Here is a 16,917-nt window from a genome sequence, read left to right as displayed (position 1 = left end):
TCATTTGTATTAACCTCATTCATTGATATAGCCATGACCACCCTGGCCGTATGCTTTCAACCCGTTCCCATTAGCTGATTCATGCTCCACAGGGGTATAAATGTGCTCGCCATAAAGCCCATGGACCGTGTGTCCAGGCCTTTTGAAACTTTTGAAACCCCCAGACGCCACCGGAACCCGTAACTCCTAAGCTGTTATCATTGCCAATCATTCCGGCGTGGTACATGATTATTAGAAAAGCAGTATCCCAAACCAGAGTTAAGAAGCGAAAGCCTCTCCTGAAACAGTTCCATTGTTTCCCAGCATGCCCATGAAGCTCTCATTTCCCTCAGCGGCCATTGGAGCAGCCGCACTGGCACTCTTCTTTGTACCCTCACTAGGAAACTGTAGCCACTGGTCAAAGTCGATATTCGTCCCCGTCAATGCGTTCCAGTCAAACTCGTCTTGCGTACTCTCGTTGAAGTCCATTTCTAGATCCAACGGTGGCACACCATCACTCGAGCCACTTGCACTGGGTGTCATACTATCCTTTTCGGTGTGCGGCGGCGAGGTACCGGCCATCATGTCCGAATTGGGAGCAAACATGTTACCTCCACCCAACCTGTCAGCCTCCGGTTGCGTCATGTACGGCGCGTTCTCGGGTGGTGGCGTGGCCATCTTCTCCGTACTCGCGGCGGGAATCACAAAGGGAGTTGCGGGCTTGGCCATGTCGGCCAGTATCGAGACATTATGAGAGGCTTGCAAGTCGATAGCCGCCTTGCGCAGTGCAGCATCCAAGAATGCGACAGCATAGTCTGCAGCAGCATAAATGTCACGAAGCCTCTCCATAACCCTCATACACTGCCTGAATCCTCGCACAGCCTTGTCACGGGCGTGCGGGAGCGGGTTCTTCATCTCCAGCAGATGAATGATCATGGCCGGAAGGATGACAGTCACACCGGTGGTCGGAAGGAATTTCTCGAGCTTTATCTGGTGCAGCTCGGCGGCCATGCGAGTGATCTGTGATGCAGCATCCCGCACCTTCAGCCGAGACATCTCTTGAGCTTGTCGTGAAGTTGTGGGTGCGTGCAGAGGTGAAGCATGAAGAAACTGCGGTCGGTGAAGGGCAGAGATGGTGGTGTAGTACACCATGTGGAGAAGATTGCGGTGGACAGCAATTGTCCGGTGGCCATCCCTGACGTCCATCTGTGTCAATGCACGATATTGGCAGCAAGCCGGTAGTTGCTCGGCCCAAGCCATGAGAGAGAGATCGCACTCCGTGACTGTCTCCAAGTTGTCGAGCTGCTTCTTGGGATGCAGCATCATGGTGCTGTTGGTTGTGTTTTCTGGGCGTTCCGTGTCTCTCACCAACACGGAGTATTGGGCCTTCAGCATCTGGCTGATGCATAAGCATAGCTTGGCTTTGGCAACGCACATCGAGGCAAGCTGCTGCTGCATGAGCACATCTCGCACTAACGTGCAATCATGATTGATGACTTGGACGTCATCGGCAAGAGGACCAATCTCAAAGTCGCCCTCCTCGAGCATGGGCACATCGAAGTCCTCGTCCTTAATCCTAGTTGGTCTCCGCATGCCTAAAGCAATTAAGCGATCGCGCATGAAGCATGACCACCAGATTCGCTTCCATAGCTTCTGTTTTCGAGGCGACATGTTGGTATTGGCCGGGTTGCGGTGCAGCCCGATAGTGTGTGCCAATGAGATTGCTACACCCATCCAATGCCATGTGTCTTTCTGGTCATCAGGTGTTTCGTACCAGTATGTCATAAGAAGCAACGATTGGACGAGGATAAGACGGTCGCTTTCGTAATCAAAATCATAGAGGAGCTATAGCTGTCAGCACGGCTACCAACGGTATTGAGAGCAGACATTCTTACCCTGGTCTTTTGGAAGTAGGCTTTGCGCGCGGCTTTCCTGGTGCTGTATCCAGCCTCCTTGAGATACTTGATGTCTACATAGGCTGTGCCGGCAAACATGACAGCATGGTAAAGGAATAAGCTAATTTGCCCATTAAGGCCATCTACAGAGTTGATGGCCGTCAGGAAGTCATGCAGCTCCATAAGAGGCATGTAGGGATGAACATATTCGACATAAGCTCTCAATAGCGCATTCTGAAGGGTCAGGCTTGGGAGCGTGAGGGCTCCCTTCATGTGCAGGTAGTTCACATCGTCGACAGCGATCTTGGCTGGCAGCGGCCGGACAAAGGCGGGCAACTGTGACGATACGTCGGGCTCCTCGAGCGAGCTCAGGAACTGAACAGTCTTCGCCTCGCTGAACCCAGTGCTGGCATTGCTCTGGGTCGTAGCGGGTAGGTTTGGCCATATGCTGGGATACCGGGACCCGTCGTTCCCGGCCTGTAGCTGAGCCAACGCCAATGGGTCTGGCCGCAAGCTTGTCGACTGCTGATCTGTTGCACATGCAAGTCGCGCGGTCAGTAATGAGTTCATACAATGTACACAGTCGATGAACTTTTTTTTGATGGTTCACGGTCTTGACATGTGAAAACGCGTGGGGCCGTGTGCAGGGATCATCAGCTCAACTTACAGATCAGATGCGGAACGTGACCATCCAGGCTCCCATCGACAAAATTAGATTGGCCAGCCTGCGGGCCAACCAGATTTGCGGCTTCGGCGGCGTTGGCTGCTGAGACGGCGACCTCGCTTTTGCGGCGCAGTTCGGTGGCCGGGCTGATGGTGACGGGGTTGCTTGCGATGTGCAGCTTGGGTGCCTCGGCTTTTTGGTGTGCGTGGGCTTGACCACCAGTTGCGGAGCTGGGGTCGAACACCGTCTTCCTGCAGACAATGCGACCAGGGTTAGCCTCAATGCCCCGTAGAGAGTTGGGGAAATCTTGGAGTTGCACTGCACTCCCACCAATGACGCAATGACGGGCATGAGGGCCTTTGACTGAGGGCAGCGGCTATCTCGACTCGACGTAGGACAAGATCCCCAAGGGATTGGAGTTGTCGTCGGTACTTACTTTCGGCGGCGGCTCTCCTGTACGACGCATTCCACGTTGTCCCATCTGCAGTTGCCGCACGGAGCGCCCTCGACCACATCGCAGCGGACCTTGCGTGCCCGGCACGAGACGCAGGCTCGCGCGGCTCGTCTTTTGGTCACTTTCGGCGCGCCATTGGGGTCTGATTCCGAGGCAGTTCGTTTTTTCGATGGCGTGCTGCTCTTTGCGTCGGATTTTTCTGGATTCGCGATGTCTGTGGTTGAGCTTTCCGAGTCCGTAACCTGCGGCTCGGGCGAGCGGATCGTATCCGAGTTTTCCGATGTCATCGTGTAAGTCGAACAACAAGGGCCTTGGGAAGTCCAGCGTGCGCAGAATACGGCGAAGAACGAACGCAAATGATGATACTAGATGAACGAGCCTTTGTAATAAGAAATCGACCTCCTGCTTATTTCGTAGGGGAGCTGCCGACGGGTTCAGCTCGTACCGATTCCAGAATCTATCAGTCACGCGCTACTTGGAAAAAGCTGTGCACGGTCCGAAGGATGTCAGCGGCAATGGCGGTCCCGCTGAGGTCAGAAACCTTGTCTTGTAGTCTTTGACTGTCGAACTCTCGCGTTCTCGCCGACGGGTGCCAGGAATCAGCATTGGATTTCTGCTGTTGTTGACCGTGTTATAGGATCTTTCTGGGGAAAGGCAACTAGACAACGAGCCACGCAGGCGGGAAGTGTGGGGGACGGGGTACTAATATATTTCATAGAGATCTCCCACGCGATCCATCAGAGTAGTCACAGCATCCAGGGTACGTACCAAGTACCTGACAGGCGGAGTCAGAGGGCTGCGTTTACTGCCAGCTAGTCGAAATGTAATGCGACGAAACTGGAATGCGTGTCTCCATAAACTACATCGTGTGCCCACAGCACAATCTTGGCAGCCCCAGGATAATAGTTATCGGACAGGGGGACGCCAAGAGATACACAGAAAGCCCAGCTCACATGCCTCTCCTCGCTCCTCAAGGCTGTTAATTATTCATCTCGAAGTTCCTTAGGCCCGAATACTATGTACCTACTTACCTCAGGAATATATTCTGCAAGTGCACAGAAATTTATTGACTGTACGCAGTACCCTTCACCTTTCAGCAAGCTCCCTGGATTAAAAATTTATATGGTTTTGCGGACGTGATACCCTTTCCCGGCTTTCGCTGCCGCACCCCAGGTAAGGTTCAGATGGATCCGCCTCCATCTTCGCGACCATCAAGGAGGGCCCCTCCACAAAGGTATTGTGGAGTGGCCAATCACCACAGTGCACTATCTCACACAAGCACGCGCTGATGACCTCTCGCTTTTCCAACGACTCGTGAGGCTTGTCTCGACAAGGCTAGAGCGGCTGGCTTGGACGAGTCAGAAGACTTACGTCCATTAGCGCCTAGCAGCGGCTTTGTCTTCCACTCCTCGAGCGTTCGAGGCCTTGAAACACAACACAGGGCTGCCGTATGCACACTTCACGCACAACGTAGTCATCCATCGTCCCGAGGTTGCAGGGCTGCTGTCTCCTCCCAAATAAATTGGATTGTTGTGGTCATGAGCATGGCACTTGCAGCTCAGCGTCAAAGTCCGACGGCCTTTCTTGCTGGTTTCGACACCCCCAATTAATTTGTGCCGAGGCACCTGGGGTTCCTGGGCTCTCTGGGAATTCGAGGTGAGTGAAGGCGGCCTAGTTAGGGCTCCAGCGAGCAGCCCAAGGTGAGAAAAGCGAGCTATCATCCTTCCTGGACAATCCTCCGCCCCACCGAGCACGTCGCCATCCTGCACTCTCCGCAAATCCGAGACCGTTCATCAAACGAGAAGAGCGCACAAGGCTGGCGGGCGTCCTGACCCTTGCCCGAACGCGGCGGAATTCGGGTCACACGCCAGAGTCGGAAACTGCACTTGATACCGACTCTGGTTGGAATCGCGAACGCGAGCTGCTCTCGACCACTGGGGTGGATCTCGATCCTATGAGATTGCCATGATTGCAAATGGCGTATCCAGAGCCACAGTCCTGGGCTCCTCTTGCGGGGAAACCCGGCCAGTGTACCAGTGTTCAGTGCAGGCAAGAGAATTGCGGGCGGTGGATCAATTATTTGCCCTTCAGGTTGGCTGAGTACCAAGTGCCGAATCGAGGCAGTGTCATAGACGTCGTGCTTGAGGTTTCACGACGAGTAGGAGCGCTCATCTTGAAGGCGACGTAATGAGTGGGTGTGCGTTAGCCAAGCTTTTGACATCACCTTTCTGCTCGGCGTTAGATGAAGAAGCGAGCTTCATCTAACGCCGAGCAATATGGAGACAGATGCTATTCATGATTGTCCATGATCGCCCACCGTTACGGAGCCATGTACGTGCAGTGCAGTAGGCTTGGTAGTCGACCAAACCGACAGGGTGAACTCATATCCCCTGGTCGATTGCGATGATCGCTACGAACTTTCCCGACTCAGAGTTTTGGCTCCCCTTTTCTTCAGCTTCAGTCCTCCCCCACTTGGGCGCCGACCGCCCGACGGGCCCGACCTCTGCTACCGCCGCGGAATCGGAATGAAACACTCGTGCCCCTCTCCCGCTCGTACGGGACCCGTGGACCCCTCATGGCATCAAGCTACTGTGGTGTCGAACCGATCCCGTGGGGATCCCACATTGTGGGTGCTGGCGCAGTTCCTTGGCATCCAAGATGTCTGTCCAGGCTACACCTCAGTAAGGTTCCTGGCCCTACTAGGTTGTAGCCGTCTCCGTCTCAAAACGATCGATCTAATTACATTAGTTGGCCGCATTAATCTTCTCGTGCACTGCCATCAAGGTATCCAACCCATAAAAGGGCATTGCACCATGGATTTGGCGATGCTCCCGGGACATCTCCGAGTCTCCGAGCGGGAAGGTCGCATCAGCCCGCGGCGAATGTCCGAAGTGCCAGAGTCTAGATGTTCACGCCGTTGCTCGTGGTTCCTTTGGCTTTTCGCAAGAGTCTACTACCTTGTCCCCTTGCATGTGTATATCATGCAGATATACTAGTTACGGGCTAGTAAGCGCGGCCTTGCATGGCGCTGCATACGAATAAGCTACCGGTCCATTAATGCACAACCTCAATCTCGACCAGCAACCAATGGAAGTCAACTATTGTGCAGAACCCCACCCGATTTCATAGCCTTTCTTCCGTACTTTCCCGATGTTGACTAAGATAAAGGATCAAAATTCGACGATTGATCAAGAAAGGGCTATGATGAGGAATGCATTCGACTAACCTTGAAACGATTCGCCATGCAGGTTGACTACATGGGTGCCTAATGTTGTTGACGATCGACATGCAAAAACAGGGACGAGAGCGAAGGCAAACAGGAGGTTGCTTCCAACCCGGGGAGGCCTCACGTGTGCAGCCTCGACATCAGCCTTTGCCAGTATACTACCGAAAGCTGACCGCATTCTCTGGTTCAATACTAGTACAAGACATAATCAAGCCATCTTGCAAGCTAGAGAATGGCCAAAAAAACCCACCGTGTGGACGGATCCAAACGATTGTTGGCTGATAAGTGTGTTGTTTGTACTCCTGCGAGGTGTGCGAGGTGCTCGCAAGATATCAATCCTGAGCGATGCAAGTACCATGTGCAATCGGTTACATTGAACAAAGGTTCATATTTTTGAACCATGTCCTAATACTGTTTAGCCTCGAATGCTGCCAACTCCCCATATTACTTGATTACAATGCCGGATATCCGTCGCTGGTCGACTATGCAGGAGGCAGGAGTCTTCGTAAATGGAAGCTGGTGTCCACTGTCTTGGCCCAAGCAGCAGTCAGTATATAATGTCTGTATAACATTGATCCGGCTTTCGAAACAATCGCAACTACTGTATCACGCCTGTGCATCGGCCGCAGCCTCTAGGCGCGCAACAGCGTCACTCGCAGCCTGGTCGGCGTGTCTCCTGCGCTCGCGCTCCTTTTCCTCTTGCTCCTCCAAGTGGAACTCCCTCCACTCCTCATCAGTGACGTGGAGCCACTGCGACAAGATGCTCGTCATAGCCCAGATCTCCCCTGAAATAAGCAGTCTCACGATCTCGAGTCCGATGATGTTACCCCAGCCACGCCAGCTGAAGGCGTCCAACAGACTGATCTCATACATGTTGGTCATGGGATGCCCTCTCCTGCGGGCGAACGCTCGAGCGGCAGCGCGGATGGCCATGGCGTCGAAGGGCGCGCAAAGGACATATGTGATCAGGTTTGTTAATATGTCCGCTGCAAGAACAGAAGGCAAACTGGTCAGCGGGTTGACGACGTAGACAGGCTCTTCCTTGGGTACTAGGCGGCCCTCTACCCCGTTGCTTGGGCGGAGTTCTGCGGACCAGACTCCCGTTGGCTGCTCCGTGGATTCTGTCGTGTCGACATCAAAGCTGATGAGGGTCGGGTTTATGATATCGGCATCCTCCTCATCTGTTCCGTAGTCCTGATCACCACCTCGGCTAGAAAATGTGCTCTGCCTCCGAACTGCACCCAAAGGAATAGCATTGTCCGCAGCGGACGCCTGACCCTCGAGGGCCTGGAGAGTAGGCACATCTTGGAAAGACTCCATATCGTGAATACCCTGGTGGTGTGGAAGATCCCGAACGGCATCTAGCCCTACTACAGCCGGGTCTGAATTTCGCCCGTGGCGTATTTCGCGATCAGCTGCCCCTAGCGTAGGCGATTCAGGGACGGTCTGCCACGTCTCTTCCGACACAGTAGGATGGCGTTCCATGGTGAATGGTCTCGTATGGAAAGCTGGATTCCTGGACGGATGTGGAAGGCGCTTCTGGATGTGTGGCCAGACGTGCACGTGAACAGCGTTCCAGATTCGCCCGCATAAGAAGAATGCGACATACGGGGCCACGTTGAGGGCCAGGCTGTTAAGCCATCCACCGACGGACGAAGGACTGAGAGTTCCAATGGGTGGAGGAGGAGCTATGGGGGAAGTGTTGGTAAAGGGGATGAAGAACTTCACTCCGGGGAACAACTTGGATGCCGGAATCAAGTTGAGTCTCTGCATGGTGAGGAATAGGTGGAAGTGAAATTGACACCACATCAAGGTACCACCAACCCTGACGATCATTAGAAAGGCTGGGCAACGAATATGCATCCAAATGTGACATACCATGGCTTTTTCAGAACCCAATCAACAGAGAGGCGGGTCCAATGTATTCCTTGCATGACCACGAATGAAGGCAAGCCCGTGAGAAGCAATTGCTTCAGAGAGTACTGTTGGCGCTCATATTGCGCCAGCTCCCAGAACTCGACGTTTGAATATGGCTGGTATAACTAGCAGGAAATCAGCCCAGTGCATGGCAGGAAGGATCCGCGATGGATGCATACCATGATTCTCTGGCGTACGCCATGGACACCCCAGATGCCGAGTATGCCTAGGGAGCGGCCGATGCTCAGCAGTGTCCTGCCCGTCTCGCTCTCATACGCCTGATGCTCCTTAGCCATGGCGACTTCAGGCGAGTCTCCGGCAGAGTGCTCGGGTTCTGCCACGCCAATAACGAGCATGACCTCGTTGTGTGCACGGATGACATTCTTGATGATGCGCTTCGTTTCTGGGTTGACTATGCGACCTTTCTCATCGTACCGCCGCTCAGGTTCATGCGGGTCGTCCTCTCCAGTGCCTTCCACCGCGTCATCGTAAGGAGAACGACCCTGTGCTATGGCATCAGCGACAGGGCGACCTCAAACCAAAACACACAAGACCTACCAATGCTTGGGACGTCAGGGGTCCAAGTCTCCCCATCTTGATAGATCGACCACCTGATCAGAGCGCATAGAAATCGGTTGAACGGGCACAATGGAACCTTGGATCTCGGTCCAGGTGCTGAGTCGGGGAATCACATGGAGCCAGCTGCGAACCTATCTTGAGAACAAGCCCGCTCATGACCCTAGATCGTGGGTAAAGGTGTTGCTGGAAGATGAGAACGTTCACGGCGCTAAAGTTACAGCTCGAGGTACGGTATGGTACGGTACGGCGAGCTGTGCCAGCCGAGAGGAAAGCTCTCTGTTGGACAGCACGCTAAGGCAGCAGGCCTAGCGGCTGGCCCAGCGCCCAGTACTTGCGCCCAGTGGTTGGCAGAGGCAGCTTTGGCAGGGGACAGGGGACAGGGGTAGGGGTCTTGAGTGTCAATTGCAAACCCCGATAAGATAAGCAAAAAATTTGGAGGGCGCATTCCATCCCGCTTCGACTGGGGACATTTTTCGCTGCTACCAAGGCCTCCGAAAACAACAGAGAGAAGCAGAGACTGCTTCGTTGTGTCTCGTTCCTCACCATGGCCAGCAAGTCACCCTTCAAGACCACGTTTGAAGCGGCCGAGGTCATCCGGCCAATTTTCACCGGTGGTGCCGTCGCATTGGACAATGGCGCCCGCATCCTGGCCACCACATTGGCCGAGGACGTTGTCCTCACGGATTTGAAGACGGGCAAGCACCTGGGCCGGGTAGAAGGCGACGGAGAACTCATATCGACTCTCACTTGTACGGCGACCCCGTCCGTATGCGTTTCACAAGGAGAGCGAAGCTAACAGTGTGCAGTAACCCCGTCTGGCTCGCATCTGATTGTCTGCTCTCGATCTTTATCCATGCGAATCTACTCTCTCAAATCCTCCGAATCGAATGCCTCGATCGTACCCCAGCTCCAGAGAACGCTCAAGCCTCACGGTACCCCTGTTGTCGTGCTTGCAGTAGACCGCACCGGAACCCTCCTGGCGACTGGCGGCACAGATGGCGCCATCAAGGTATGGGATATTGTTGGCGGCTATGTCACCCACACGTTCCGCGGACCCAGTGTCCTTGTCTCTGCCTTGCATTTCTTCGAAGTCGCTGCAAGTGCCAAGAAGGTGCTCGAACTCAACGGCACAAAGGACGAGAAAAAGAAGCGGAGGAAGTCCAAGACCGCCGCGGACGATATCGAGGACGACCAGTCGACGACCGCCAGGTTCCGTCTTGCTTCCGGTAGTCAAGACGGCAAGGTCCGTGTCTGGGACTTGCACAAGAGAAGTGTCGTGGCCAACCTCGAGTCCCACGTGTCGGATGTTCAGGGCATTGATTATTCAGCCGAACAAGACGCCTTGGTGACAGCTGGCCGGGACAAGACTATTACCTGGTGGGATGCGCGGTCCTGGAAAGTCCGCAAAGTTGTGCCCAGCTTTGAGCTTGTCGAAGCCGCCGGGTTTGCAGCCGAAGGAGCTCTGACTTACACTGCTGGGTCGAACGGCTGCCTCCGATTCTGGGATTCCGAAACTGGACGAGAGCTCACCAAGGAGCAAAGCCCAAAGGCCGAGGGCGAGTCTTTCGTTGGAGCAATCTTCAGACCAGAGCTGCCATTTATTGTGTGCGTTCAGGTTGACCACACCCTGGCCATCTTCCAGACTCCCACGAAAGAGTGTGCTGCGCAGATACCTGAGCCGGTGCAAAGGATATCGGGTACGCACGACGAAATCATAGATTTGCGGTACCTGTTACCCGATTCTTCAATGATGGCCCTGGCCACGAACTCCGAGGATATTCGACTGGTGTCAGTGGCTCAATCTGGATCAAATGCTCTGGTGTCGTCTGAATACTTTGGCCAGGACATTGCGCTCCTCAAGGGCCACGAGGAAATCATCATTTCCCTCGACGTGGACTGGTCAGGACATTGGGTTGCTACCGGAGCTAAAGATAACACAGCTCGTGTGTGGCGCATTGACCCCGCGAGTAACTCTTATACTTGCTACGCGGTTTTCACTGGGCACGCCGAGTCCATCGGAGCTGTTGCCTTCCCGCGCACAAGGCCGGCCGAAGGTTCCAAGGCCTTCACTGATCCGTTAAGTCACCCGCCCGCCTTCCTAATCACAGGATCCCAGGATCAGACCATCAAGAAATGGGAGATTCCTCGAGAGTCACAGCAAGGCGGCAAGAAGGCGTTGCGTGCTGTCTATACTCGCAAGTCGCATGACAAGGACATCAACGCCATCGATGTAAACCCGTCGTCCCAACTCTTTGCGTCGGCTTCTCAAGACCGAACAGTGAAGATCTGGTCGACACAGGAAGGCGAAGTACAGGGTATTCTTCGGGGTCACCGTCGTGGCGTTTGGTCTGTCAGCTTTGCACCCCTAGATACCCCTATTATCCAAGGCGAGCAAGGTCCCGTATCTGGTAAAGGGGCAATGATCACAGGCAGTGGTGATAAAACTGTGAAGCTGTGGAACCTCACAGACTACACCTGCTTAAGGACGTTTGAAGGCCACACGAACAGTATCCTGAAGGTTGTCTGGCTCAACGTTCCTGCGAAAGAAGACCGAGGAAAGAAGCCCACGCTCTTCGCTAGCGCCGCTGGAGATGGTTTGGTGAAGGTTTGGGATGCCAACAGTGGCGAGACTGAGTGTACTCTGGACAACCACGAGGATCGAGTCTGGGTCCTGGCGGTCCATTCAAAAACCAACATGCTTGTGTCTGGAAGTGGTGACTCTACTGTGACATTCTGGAAAGATACCTCATCCGAGACACAAGTCGCTGCCACTCAAGCCCAGCTGAAGTTGGTTGAACAAGAGCAAGAACTGCAGAACCACATCCATGCTGGCTCGTACCGAGAAGCAATTGTCTTGGCGCTTCAGCTCAACCACCCTGGCCGGTTGCTCGGCCTCTTCACCTCGGTCGTCAACTCGAAAACGCCGGAAGCTGATAGCTTGACGGGTTTGAAAGCCGTGGACCAGGTACTAGCCAACCTTTCAGATGAGCAATTGTTCTTGCTGCTACTGAGACTGCGCGACTGGAACACGAATGCAAGAACAGCACAAGTTGCACAACGTATATTATGGGCTCTGGTAAAGAGCTATCCCGCTTCCCGCTTCTCGAACTTATCTGTCAAGGGAGCTCGGGGCCAGAAGAGCTTGAAGGAGGTGCTAAACGCACTCAAGGTGTACACGGAGAGACATTACAAAAGAACCGAGGAGTTGGTCGATGAGAGTTATTTGGTCGAGTATACCCTGCAAGAGATGGACAGCCTTGCTCCGAGTATTGGCGGCATGAGCATTATGGATGGAGCAGATGGAGATGTTATTATGGCCACATAGGAAACAGTCTCTTATAAATCCAACCTAGTCGAATGACTGCAGCTTTCAGTAAATCCCCAATCCAGGGCCTTTGAACAGCCTGCTTCTGATTCCCTTCTTGCCTGGCTGTGTTGTATCCTTTCCATCCCCCATTTCTTGATTATTCCGTCTTTCCCAGTCAGTGCCTTCATGGGCGTAAGTACTTCCTTCTCCCGCCAGCCGCTTCCTCTCTGCTTCAGAGGTTTGGGGCTGTTTCGTAGGAGCCGGTATGTCATGACTATCTTCAAGCGAACTGGCCTTTTTACTAAATAGTTTAAAGGGCATTTCGTGGTAGTTGATGTTTTGGTCCGTCGCTGACAATGGCGCTGTATAGATGAATAGAGGAGTAGATAAGTGCAACAAAATTGGTGGTAGAGTTATTTGTGGTGGAAGGGAGGTAGTCCTTCATGCAACGGCCGGAAGACGGCACCGCGTTATGAGCAATGACATTGTTGGCTGTGCCTCATCAGCCTACGCCTAGTATCTGGCTTTATTGGCTGGCCGATCTGAGGCTTGCTCAAGGTTGTGGGGAATAGGAGCAGCGGCGCAGCACTTGGGTGGAACACCACATATTCACTTATGACGTCCTTGGGCATGATTAGCTTCGCTGTTTCCACAGTTCATCGTTCTAACTACGGATGACCGCAGCTGGTGGGAGTTCCCTGAGATTTTAAGCTAGAAGACCGACATAGGAACATACTCCTCGGCCTGGTAGATTGGGTGACTGAAGTTATACTTGGTTGCCTATTTTTCGTCCCCAGGAGACCACTCAACTTGGCATAATAACTTGGCACTGATTAGCGTTAGTGCAGTTCACTGACCGCCATTTTCTACGAAGTAGTCCATTATAAAATGCACCCTGTACTGCCCAATACCTATGAATTACTTGCCTTTCCGCGCTTGTTCAACAAATCAACTTACAAGGATGGAGAATGTGTATACACCTGCCGACCTGTCGACATACAGCGATGTCTGCCCAGAGGAACCAGATCCTCATATCCGGGAAATCGCCGATTTGATGACAGAGTGGTTTCAGCTCTTCATAGACATGAGGTACCTCGATGCTGGGGACGTCGCGTTCCCTCCGCATAGGCATCAGAAGATCGACACGAGTAAACCTGCAGCTTACGGCTTTGCCAAGGATGTAGTGGACCTCTGGCAAATGCTGCCGTATCGAATCTCCAGCCGACATACAAACTGGAATTTTGGGTCCGATGGGGACGAGTTTCTCAGCTGGAGCGAATTCCTCAACGACTTGAGAGCCCCGGATACGGATTGGTGGCAGGCTACCGTCGACCCGTTCTTCCGGTTCGGTGCAGCCGAGGATGTCGTAACCCGGGATTGGAATCATGAGGACGGACCGTACATACGACCATGGTATGCTGTGCTCACGCAGGTGGGAAACCATGGCAGTGTCATGGTCCTGAACACAAGAAACTGTATGGAAGACGATGGAGATTGATTGAGGGAGTATACTCATTTCATTTGCAGATCACATGTGGTTCATCCAGCAACTGGGGGGCACAGCGGATCCTGCACTGCACGAGCGACCCCACATAGAAACGGGAAAGCTCAACGAAAACGATTTGGACCAATATCCTTCGCGTCCGGCGGCTGAGTTCCTGCGAGATATGATCTCAAGGTTCCGGGACTTGACTTGGATCCCGGGTGGGCTGTATGAACCCAGTCCCGATTCAGAGGATCCTGAGGATGTCGACTATTACACCAACTTCAAGGAACTATACAAGAAGTGTGGATGGCCGGAAAAGTTCGACCCACTCCTATTTGACCGACTGAGGTCTGAGGGAGGGACGGCCTTTTCCTACCATAAACCTACCCCGGAGCCCACAGAACGCGTAGAGTCTTACTCAAGTCTGGGGAAACTGTACTACATCATGGCTAACGCCAGGGAGATAGTTCAACAACAGATTCACCACGTCGACGCAGCCTACAGGCTAGATCGCACCGTGGTTGCCAATGAGTGGGAGCGGAACGCCCTCAAAGCGCGGCTTGCAGGTGCCCAACATGTACTTGAACCAATGAAGAGGTGGGAAGATGACCAAGTTAGCCTTCGTAGTGAGTTGGAGTTCAGGGTCTCGGATCTCGAGGCACTACGTACGCGCTCAGGTCGGTATGCGGGTCCAGGGTGGGCTGGAGTGTCAGACGCTGAGATTCGCCGTCTGTACGACAAGGCTGCGGCAGCCGACAGCATCGCCACTTTGCAGGCCCTGCTGCGTGACAAAGATGCGTATGAGAGGGCGGTGAGGGTATATGAAGAAGCCAAAAAGGCCGCGAAAGAGACTCCGCAGGAGGCATGGAACGCGATGGCCGAAGACTACAGAGTCTGGGAGAATGACGACTGGAAAGAGAGGTGGAGCATCTTGGGGAGCGGTACCACTGTTGTGGACCTGAAGACGGTCATAGACGAGGATTTGAGCTGGCAAGAGCTGCAGAGACGCATCGTGTACGAGCTGGAGAAGAATGAGGACAGGTCTTGGAGAGGGGAGAGACTTTGGCGAAATAATGAAGGGAAAGTTGATATGGTGCTTGGGTAAGGTATTGTTCTACAGTATCAGTAAGAGGCCGCATTCCTTTGGGAAATCAAGTTCTTCATGGGTATTGAAAGCTTTGATTTCCGTATTGCGTGCCTAAAAGCAATCATAAGTATTATGAAACTCCAAAGTGTACTATTCACCGCCTTGTACCGGTTTGAATTCTTGCTTTCACAGTGACAGACAGAGTAACCCCATCGATATGCACTATCGTATACGCTAAGAGAAGAGAGGAAAGGAAGGTGGGAAAACAATGCCCAACAAGACCCATGAATCTTGATATCCCATTTTCACCTACCTTTGAGCCCGTGTGCTTGACTTCCCTCAGTGACTTTTGATTGGAACTGGTCGTGTTAGTAGATCAACGTAAAGATCAAAGAACCGAGAATTGTCAATCTTAAAAATAACAGACGACAATTGCGTGACATTTGTCCCAGGATACGGGTCCTCTGACCATACAAGTCCCCTGCCGTAGGCCTCATTAAAACCGCACTCCACGTCGACGTATAAGATACGCTCATCCAGGTCTAGGGTCGGGTCAACAAGAGATGCCAAAGCAACTGTATCGTAGACGTAAGGCCATCGTTCGATATCCTTGAATAGATCGGTGATAGGCGTGGCAGGCTCGTGGTTGGCAATCAGGTCGTATGTATCATTTGATATGTTTACAGTATCCGTCAGGTCCAAGGGAATAATCTTGCGAGGGACCTCAGCGCGCAGAACCACACGTGCGGACTCGGCATCCAACCACCAATTGGTCTCGCCGGCGCCAATGTAAGAGTTACCCGGTACATAAAGCTGGCCGCCCATGATGACAACCTGCTTGATGAGCGGGACAATGGTGGGATCCTGTCGCATGGCAAGCGCGATGTTCGTCAATGGTCCGATAGCTAGTATTGTTACCTGGTTTGGGTAGTGGTGCACAGTCTCGATGATAAAGTCGACGGCCCGCTGATTTTGGGGGACCGTATGCGTGGCGAAACCATCCGGCGGTGCGACGAGCTGACCCGAGTCCGTGGACGTATATGCCCCAACATACTGGGTTGCGTTGCCGAAGAGAGACTGTTCCAGTTGAAATGCAGCGTAGGTATGTAGAAAGGGCACCTGTGCGCCGGCGTATACGCCTATTTGGAACTCGATCCCTAGTCGTTCCACGGCCTTCAGGCAGTCCGACAATCCCTGGGCTTGGTACTGGTTTCCAATGGTGATCGTCAAACCGACCAGTTCTATTTCTTTGCTTGCATGCAACTGTGCCGCCATAGCCAGTGTTTGGCCATCGTCCCCGATTGTGTTGAAATCAGTATCGATGATGACCTTCCCTGGTTGACCGGCACTTGCCCACCCGAGTGGCAGGAAAAATGCGATTGCAAGAAATTGCGAGATCCTCATGACAAGTTCTGAGCGGGGTATAATGTTGTGTGAGTATAGGAGCACTCCCCAGCAAGTGGGCATTGATTTTTTTTTAATAGTCACCAGAGAACCTTGATTGAGCATATAATATGTTCAGACCCTGATTTGTAATCATGTAAGCCGATTTGCTCATATATACCGCATGCTCTGAGCATAGTGTAACTTCATAGTTAGTTCACCGCTTGACTTGAAGGGGGATATGTTATTGGCCATACGTACGAGGTAATACGACGCGTAGGATCAGGAAATGTGGGGACTATCAAGTCGCCTGAAGCTGGAGGTTGTGAGTTATCAAGTGGAGTGCCAAGAATCTCTATCTCACGAAAGGAACTAATGAAAGTCTTATTGATCAATGTTATCTCCCCCGCTTCGGATCATTCTTACCAAGCCCGACGGGCCACGCCGGTACTGATCAGGGAGTAGTTCGCGCCCAGTGACTACAATTCGTCATCGCCATCCATGACATATTTCCAGGAAAACAGTGCTTTCCTGGACAGTCGTCTTAGAGGATGAACATAGCCGTATAGATTTGTGACAATCAAGGTTGGACTTATATCTCTTCAAATCCACACATCTAACACCCCTCAATAGTATGGGCCATGACGACTGTATTGCTCCAATATTCCCTCCGTAGATGGCATCATTTGAAGATATTTTTGTTGTGATTTTGATATAGTATTTGTTTAAAATGACACAGCATTCTGGATTGCACTGTCATGTATGGCCATTTCCGTTTCTTTTCCCTTTTGTACGTATATCTTTTTGTATTTGTCTTTCTTCGGCTCGACAGGCCTTGGACCAAACTGCTGCCATTTTACCAGAAGTAGATGTATAAGCGGCAAGTTTATGTCCATGGCGAGATTTTTATTAAGTCTTTTTTTTGGGGGGGGGGGGGGGG

The 16,917-nt window shown here is 52.7% G+C and overlaps 5 protein-coding genes across 5 annotated transcripts; 2 read left to right on the top strand and 3 right to left on the bottom strand.

Annotated features, from left to right (window-relative positions):
* Positions 1-258: 258 nt before the first annotated feature.
* JN550_005169 (uncharacterized protein) lies at positions 259-3,279 on the bottom strand (the record flags this gene model as incomplete). Its single annotated transcript, XM_049316766.1, has 4 exons — positions 259-1,824; positions 1,875-2,404; positions 2,542-2,789; positions 2,975-3,279. 4 exons carry the CDS (start codon positions 3,277-3,279, stop codon positions 259-261), a joined length of 2,649 nt encoding a protein of 882 aa, XP_049172970.1.
* A 3,545-nt stretch (positions 3,280-6,824) lies between these two features.
* Positions 6,825-8,729, bottom strand: JN550_005168 (uncharacterized protein; the record flags this gene model as incomplete). The annotated part of the gene is made up of 4 exons (XM_049316765.1): positions 6,825-8,043; positions 8,097-8,260; positions 8,315-8,638; positions 8,694-8,729. 4 exons carry the CDS (start codon positions 8,727-8,729, stop codon positions 6,825-6,827), a joined length of 1,743 nt encoding a protein of 580 aa, XP_049172969.1.
* A 529-nt stretch (positions 8,730-9,258) lies between these two features.
* JN550_005167 (uncharacterized protein) lies at positions 9,259-12,039 on the top strand (the record flags this gene model as incomplete). Its single annotated transcript, XM_049316764.1, has 2 exons — positions 9,259-9,463; positions 9,521-12,039. The coding sequence occupies 2 exons, from the start codon at positions 9,259-9,261 to the stop codon at positions 12,037-12,039; spliced, it is 2,724 nt and encodes a 907-aa protein (XP_049172968.1).
* Positions 12,040-12,982: 943 nt separating this feature from the next.
* Positions 12,983-14,612, top strand: JN550_005166 (uncharacterized protein; the record flags this gene model as incomplete). Its single annotated transcript, XM_049316763.1, has 2 exons — positions 12,983-13,496; positions 13,549-14,612. The coding sequence occupies 2 exons, from the start codon at positions 12,983-12,985 to the stop codon at positions 14,610-14,612; spliced, it is 1,578 nt and encodes a 525-aa protein (XP_049172967.1).
* A 321-nt stretch (positions 14,613-14,933) lies between these two features.
* Positions 14,934-15,998, bottom strand: JN550_005165 (uncharacterized protein; the record flags this gene model as incomplete). The annotated part of the gene is made up of 1 exon (XM_049316762.1): positions 14,934-15,998. One exon carries the CDS (start codon positions 15,996-15,998, stop codon positions 14,934-14,936), a length of 1,065 nt encoding a protein of 354 aa, XP_049172966.1.
* Positions 15,999-16,917: the final 919 nt, after the last annotated feature.

The sequence above is a fragment of the Neoarthrinium moseri genome (assembly GCF_022829205.1).
Source record: "Neoarthrinium moseri strain CBS 164.80 chromosome Unknown scaffold15_Wmoseri_CBS_16480, whole genome shotgun sequence".
NCBI lineage: Eukaryota > Fungi > Ascomycota > Sordariomycetes > Amphisphaeriales > Apiosporaceae > Neoarthrinium > Neoarthrinium moseri.
This window is presented reverse-complemented; position numbering and strand designations above follow the sequence as displayed.